The following is a 7,337-nucleotide window of genomic DNA, read 5'->3' as shown; positions in this document are numbered from 1 at the left end:
GTGGTACCTTGGGCAAGTGTCTACTCTTATAATCTCGAGCAGACCGAAGTCTTGTGAGTGAATTTGATAGACGGAAAGTAAAAGAAGCTCGTTTTGTGTGTGTGTGTGTGTGTGTGTGTGTGTGTGTGTGTGTGTGTGCGCGCGTGTCTTTGTTTCTGTATTTGTCTTCTACCACCGCTTAACAATTAGTATTGGTTTGCTTACGTCTCTGTAACTTGACGGTTCGGCAAAACTGACTGATAGAATAAGTACTAGGCTTAAAAAAACGGGTTAAGGTCGATTCCATTTTTCAAAGTGATGTCCCAGCATAACTTGATAATTCGAACTCGTTGGGATTCGAAATCATAGAAATAAAGGGTAGCAGCGAAATGCCACATGAAATTTTGTCCGCTGCTCTACTGATTTTTGTAACTAATTTTGTCTTAATATTATTTTCTTAATAATTACAAAGCAAAATTGATTTCAGCGGAATTTGAACTCAGAACATAAGCAGCTATAATTAAATAATGCTAAAAATTTTGTCCGACGCTCTAATGATTCTACCTAATGTATACGTTTGTAATATAGGAACGATACTTGAAATTTTGGTGGATGGGTTAGTCGATTAAATGAGGCATAGTATTAGTCTAGAATTGTATTTAGTCGATTCTGAATAGATTAAAGGCAAAGCTGACCTCAGCGGGATTTGGACACAGAACGTAAAGATCCGGAGCAAATACTACAAGGGAGCTTGTCCGACGGAATTTACTGCTCATCACGGGCTGATAGGAGACATTACAAATTCGCAATGATGATAATGATGACATCGATTTTGGCGCATTGTTACACATCTGTAGGTGAGGATGGTAGCTGTTGACTCCGATACAAATATTCTTTTGTTGTTGTAGGCATAGAGCCATTCTTTTGAGCGGGTGCACAGTCGATACCATCGACTGGTGTATTATTTTAAAGCAAAACTGAACTCTGGGTTAAGATTTGGGTTAAGAATATGAAGAATCAGAACAAATGTCACAAGATATTTTGTCCGAAGAATGGCGAACTAAAAGAAGAAGGAGGAAGGGGAGAGGAAGAAAGAAGAGTAGAAGTAGTTGTAGTAGTGGGATAAGAAGAAGAAGAAGAAGAAGAAGAAGAAGAAGAAGAAGAAGAAGAAGAAGAAGAAGAAGAAGAAGGAGAAGAAGAAGGAGAAGAAGAAGAAGGGCAATACGTCTACGTCAAAAGAAAAATAAATATATCGATATGAACTTTAAAAACAGCGAACATATATATATATATATATATATATATATATATATACATATGTGTATGCATGTATTTATGCATGAATTAATAAAGAAATTGACTCACCTATAAGGGGAACAAAATTAGAAGTAGCCGGCATATTTTCAGCAATCAGTAACATGAATACTGAGAAGGCAAGTAGCACAGTTAAACCGAGGGTAACTTTTTCTCCACTGTCTGGTCTCATCCAGAAACCCATCAGTGTCAGAATAGATAACATAACGCACGGAATGATGACGTTGTATGTATAATATAGAGTCCGTCGTCTCATATGGATATAGAAAGTGACATCTGGGAATGGTTCATCACAGCAAGCGTAGTACACTACATTCTTTTTTACCTACAAAACAGTTAATACGTATATATATATACATACATACATATATGTATATATACATAATACATACATACAAATATATATATATGGGTAAAGCGAATGTTAAAAATAAGAAATAGCAAAGCAATAAAAGTCAAAAGTATGTTCAGATGGAATGTATTAGCTTGACGCTCAGTAAAGGTGGATAAAAGAGTTGGTGTATAACGACGTTTCGAGCTTGGCTCTTTGTTAGAAAGTGGAAAGAAGAAAGGTCCGGAGAAGGAAAATAGTCCAGGGAAAACGCGTGTGGGGTTACATGGTGATATGTATATATAATTCTTTTTCTTTGGGTGGGGAAGAATTGATTCTCGAAGTACATACATAAAAAGTTATAAATGATGTCTGTATGTCAGTATATGTGTGTGTGTGTATGTAGGTATATATAAATGTACGTATTCACGCACACATATGTATATAAATGCAGTTTAACCTACATACATCACACAAACACGTACACACACAGATATACATATTCTTTATTTGCAACCAATGGCTTCATCCCGAAAGTACGCAGCTTTTCAAGTGTTGCACTCAAGAATGTTGGTAATCTGTCTCCATGTTGGATGTGACTACATGAGATTATACGAGAATTCAATATATGTTTTGGTTAATTGATACAGAGATAAGGGCGTAAGTAACTCATTTAGTAACTTCTTTAATTGTTGCTATCCTTGCTTTATATATGCAGGAGACTGACTGGGGGAGCAATGCCTATCATCGTCACAGATGGAGGAAGCAGGTTAAGGAGGGGGTCAACAACTTTGAGAAAGCACTTATTCAGCAGGAAGAATTTAAGCGTGCTCGAACGTATATATGTAGGACAGGGAGGGAGTTGAAATAAAAGGAAAGAAAAAAAGTTTTTAGATGGTAAGGAAAAATACGGAGAGAAGTTTGTAATTGACAAATCAAGAAATTAAAGGGGAGAAGTATTGTTGGTTTAATATTTTGTGGTAGTAAGAGTGGATAAGAAGGAAAATGTATGACGGTTAGGGGGAAAAAAAAGGAGGGTGGAGTTGTAACTATTTGAATTTTGAGAATAGATTTAGTGACCCATGTTTGTAGGGGAATATTATACTGCTGCGTTCATTGAGACAATCTGTGGATTGCAAAATAGCCAAGACCTCGACTATGCAGAGATCACACTTGTTATTATAATAGCTGTAAGGCTTGGCGTTGGTGACTATGGATCTCTTGAGAGTGTAAGGAGTTGAATCAAGCGTTAGTTAACTGATAAGTTGAGATAACGATGTACAGTTGGATTTTGTTTGGGACTTGAAGCTGAAGTCCCAAACAAAATCCAACTGTACATCGTTATCTCAACTTATCAGTTAACTAACGCTTGATTCAACTCCTTACACTCTCGCTTTGTATTCTTATTCGTACACCCGGTAACCCTGGTTGCCTACCGTGGAATATGAAAAGAACTTTTTTCAGTTTATCGTTCTTCGATAAAAAAAAAATATACAAACTTCCGTCCCAATAAACCATTATTGTCTATGAAAATGGTTGTTTCAATATTTACTACAGATTACTTGAAGCTAACTTTCTGCCTACACTTTGATTCCTGGATCTTACATTTATATATATATGCGCGCGCGCGCGCGTGTATGTATTTATGTATATGTATGTATATATGTATGTGTATATATATGCAGTCACTCTATAGTCCATATACATATATATATATGCATACATTTATACATGCATACATACATATATACATATATTCATACATAAACACATTCATTACAGACAGACACACACACACACACACACACACACACACACACACACACACACACACACACACACACACACATATATATATATATATATATATATATACATACATGCATATATATATTCCTATATACATATCTATATATACATACATCCATACATGCATACATATATGATTTGGTGTGTATACTTTTGAAACTCACCTTAACATCGACTAGAAGCCATTCACCGTTAGATACGAAATTATCCAGATCGATAGCTTTTTCGCTGTCATGTACATTTACTTGAAATCCGTCATAGGCCCATGAACCAAGTTTCATTCGACAGATCTGATCATCGAATGGGAAATATGTAATTTTGATGTCACAGGTACTCCTAAGTTTGACAATAGGTGGCCAGAACACTGTTCCGTCGCTGTGGACCATGGTCAACGCTTGCATGTAACCATGCGTATAATCGTCAGCACTAGGAAACGAAGAAATAGAAAACAAATAAGTGAATTTTTTATAAATTGATTTAAGCAATAAATAAACAGTTTACATTCTTCCTAGCGATACAATCGGCTTTTTCCATTTTCCTCAGTCTGAAATGAAGAGCAAGGGCCGAAAGTTTAATTTGTTCTTTCATCACAGCAAATGAACTTAGGCATATCTGGTGATTAATTTTTACTGACATAGATCATTACCAGTTTCGTTAGCTTTCTGAGAGCACCAAGTTAATGAATAAAAACTGATAATATTTTAAAAACATCACACCCCGAAGAAGAATTTGCATGTATACTTCCGGTCCTGTAGTGCGTTCCTTCTTCCATGCTCACTGCAGTAATTTACCCGCAAACATTTCAGTGAAAGCTATATCAATGAATTTTAAAACCAAGTTATTCCTTGAAACAATGAAGAAACTTCCACTTGGCTTGCCAAAAACACTAGAAATTGCTGCCAAGTAACCCTTGAATCTATACTTCTGTCTTAAAAGAGGGATACATTCGATAATTGGTCATGACTAGATAAACTTGGATCGCAGGTCTACACTGCTCGATTAGGATCGAATCGGAACTAAGCTAAACAGCAAGAGAAAACAATTTGTCTTGCTTTCTCTACTCTTTTTCTTTGGTTGAGTTCTAGGATCATAATTATTTTCTTCCCAGCTAAGTGGGGACGGAAGCATATCGTAAAACTCTCTCAGGAAAATCTCAATCTAGCTGACTACATTTTCACACTAATATACTCCACGACAGTATTCCTTTCTCTGCTGTCTCCAATGCTACCCATGCACAAAGGTTTTTTGACGATACAGCACTTGTCACGCGTACTTCCTCTCCAATGTGATGGATTTCTGCGGTCACATTATTTCGCCTGCTTCTCCATTTCTGCTGTGATATTCATTTGCATCATTTCTATTCAACACCTTTTTAACACCTTTTTCTACACCTCACATATAGCCTCTTTTATTTCCAGCATTTCACACATTATATAAACAATTGGATTTACAGCTATAACTTAACGTGGCTACGGACTTCAGCAACTATAATCTCCTTCACTTATGATGTTAAAGGCAGCTGGAGTTTTGCAGTGGTACTATCCTCAATTTATACATCCTCAATTATACATCCTCAATTTTTGTAAAACAGATCGTAATTGCAAGCCCCTCACATACGAACCTGCTAGCACATTTCTCCTTTCTTTCTTTATTTGTTATAGTTATGCCATATCACTAGAGGTTCCGAAAGGCCACATTCATAACAACTCATTTTAAACTTCATGCCAACCTGCAGCTATCAGTGACAGTTAAAGTATATTTCTCTCTAGAAATCACTTAAGATATTAATATATAGAGCCAAGGCTGCTCTTAATTGCCTATTTCTGCAGAAATTGGCTCTCTTTCAATTTCAAAGCAGAATTCCTTACTGCCTTATAGATAAAGCCTTGGTATGCTGTAAACGTTGGCAGAATGCGTCATCAAACCGAAAATCTGATGTTTTTTTCTTATTCTCTCCTTGTTTCCAGTATGGTAGTAATGTCATCTATAGAAATTCCCAGCAGGGATGCCAGTGTCTTCCGATCTTCATTTTCTCCTAGAAGTTTATTGCACTTCTCAATACCAAATTCATAGCCACCATGAAGAGGTGCGGAGAAATGGTATATCTCAACACGAAGGTCCAGTGTAGAAAGATTTTCCGACATTCATTTTAGCAGCATTGTATAAGAAAACCCTCATGCCGCTAGTTTTGTTCGATATCACTTCCATGCTACACTGAGAAATGATATCAAATAAAACTAATCAATTGATGATGCCCTCTCTGCCTTAGGCCACTGCAGACTTTTCTGCCGATCAATCGTCTTGTGTCACGATCCCTAGTTCATACGCTCGCTGCAGTAAACACATAAACACCCTTGATGATGAGGTATTGTTTGTAAATCTTGTATGAGATACCATTGTTGCCTGGACAATATTAAGATTATGCCTTCACAAAAGTATCGACTTCTCTGATACTGCGTCCGAAAAAGAGAGCTGAATCTCTTGTGCAAGTGGTAACAATACATCAGTGATTAGTTGTACTAAGAGGATAGATATATGTCCGAGTAAATATTATAAATTGTTCTCGTGTTCTTCCTTAGATTTTCACGAAATGGATTATAAGTGTTTTTCTCTCTCCTTCTCTCTCTCCCTCTCAATAAACACATACACTTATATATATGTATACATATATTTGTGCATATATAAGTATGTATACATACGTACATATATATATGTATATATATATATATATATATATATATATATATATACATATCTATATATGTGTATACTGACACACATACACACACAAACGTGTGTATGTGTGATGATTGACCGTTGACTGAACACTATTCAATCAATTTTTTTTCTCCGTGTTTTTCTCCTTGTCTCCGTATTCTTTCTGTTGAAGAGCGTAGCTCGAAACGTCAAAGACTTTCCGTATTCCCGAGCGTCATACTAATATATACTTTTGTTATTTACACCACCTGTCCTCGTCTGTTGTTATTTTTTGTATATTCTCCCATATATATATATATATATATATATATATACATACGTATTGAGCCAAAATTATTTTTCTTCTTCTTTAATGATTCCCGTTCAGTTCTTAATATTCTAAAGTTATAAGGTGAGGCATAATAATAAACAAAATATATTAGGAGATTCAATAAAGAAAAAAAATCAAGGTGTTAAAAAGAATATAAATATCTTGCTCCAGAGGGCTAATGTCAAACTGTTATGAACACATTGAAAGAATAACTGTCAGATCTTCAGGTAATATATATACATTACAGTAATAGTTGCTTGTGACATTTAGTACATATAAACTTTGACTAGAAAAGGAAACAACAAACAAGAAATCGTGAAGAATAAAATCACTAAAACCGCTACAAAAACCAAACCAAGAAAACAATTACTCAATTTTCCGAAAACATTTTTGTTCTATTCTATTACTGTTTGCTCGTTCATTTCAAGTTTCCCATTAGCGTCCACCTATAATAATTTTCGATGTTGCCTATAATATATGCACTGTCTATCCACTCTCGGAGACTTCCTTGAAACTAATACGTCAAATATGCAAAAATTCATGTCAAGAGCCTGATATTTGTCACCGAACTTGAGCTTTCACACTCCTCGAAAAAGTCGGCATTAGTCAAAAAGATGTAGATGCTTTTAACTTTTTACACATACACACACGCGCGCGTGCGCTTGCGGACACACACACACACACGCACACTCACAAACATACACACAGAAATACACGTACAAACACAAATGCATACATATGTATAAACATGTATATATAAATGTTTCAATATATAAAGTCATACACATATACATATAAATACACGCACACAAATATATATATGTATATATACTTACATATATACATATACACAGCATATATATATATATATATATA

General features: G+C 35.3%; 1 protein-coding gene across 1 annotated transcript in view; it reads right to left on the bottom strand.

The window, feature by feature from the left end:
• The window catches only part of LOC106880955 (acetylcholine receptor subunit alpha-type acr-16), a 174,631-nt gene that overhangs the window by 61,405 nt on the left and 105,889 nt on the right, over nt 1-7,337 (bottom strand). The window contains exons 4-5 of the mRNA XM_052966225.1: nt 3,598-3,859; nt 1,345-1,618 (exon numbers count right to left, since the gene is read on the bottom strand). Of these exons, the coding sequence (XP_052822185.1) occupies nt 1,345-1,618; nt 3,598-3,859 (536 nt within the window). The remainder of the gene's footprint in view (nt 1-1,344; nt 1,619-3,597; nt 3,860-7,337) is intronic.

The sequence above is a fragment of the Octopus bimaculoides genome, chromosome 3 (assembly GCF_001194135.2).
Source record: "Octopus bimaculoides isolate UCB-OBI-ISO-001 chromosome 3, ASM119413v2, whole genome shotgun sequence".
Classification (NCBI taxonomy): domain Eukaryota; kingdom Metazoa; phylum Mollusca; class Cephalopoda; order Octopoda; family Octopodidae; genus Octopus; species Octopus bimaculoides.
Note: the sequence above shows the minus strand (reverse complement) of the source record. Positions and strands in the feature narration are given on the sequence as shown.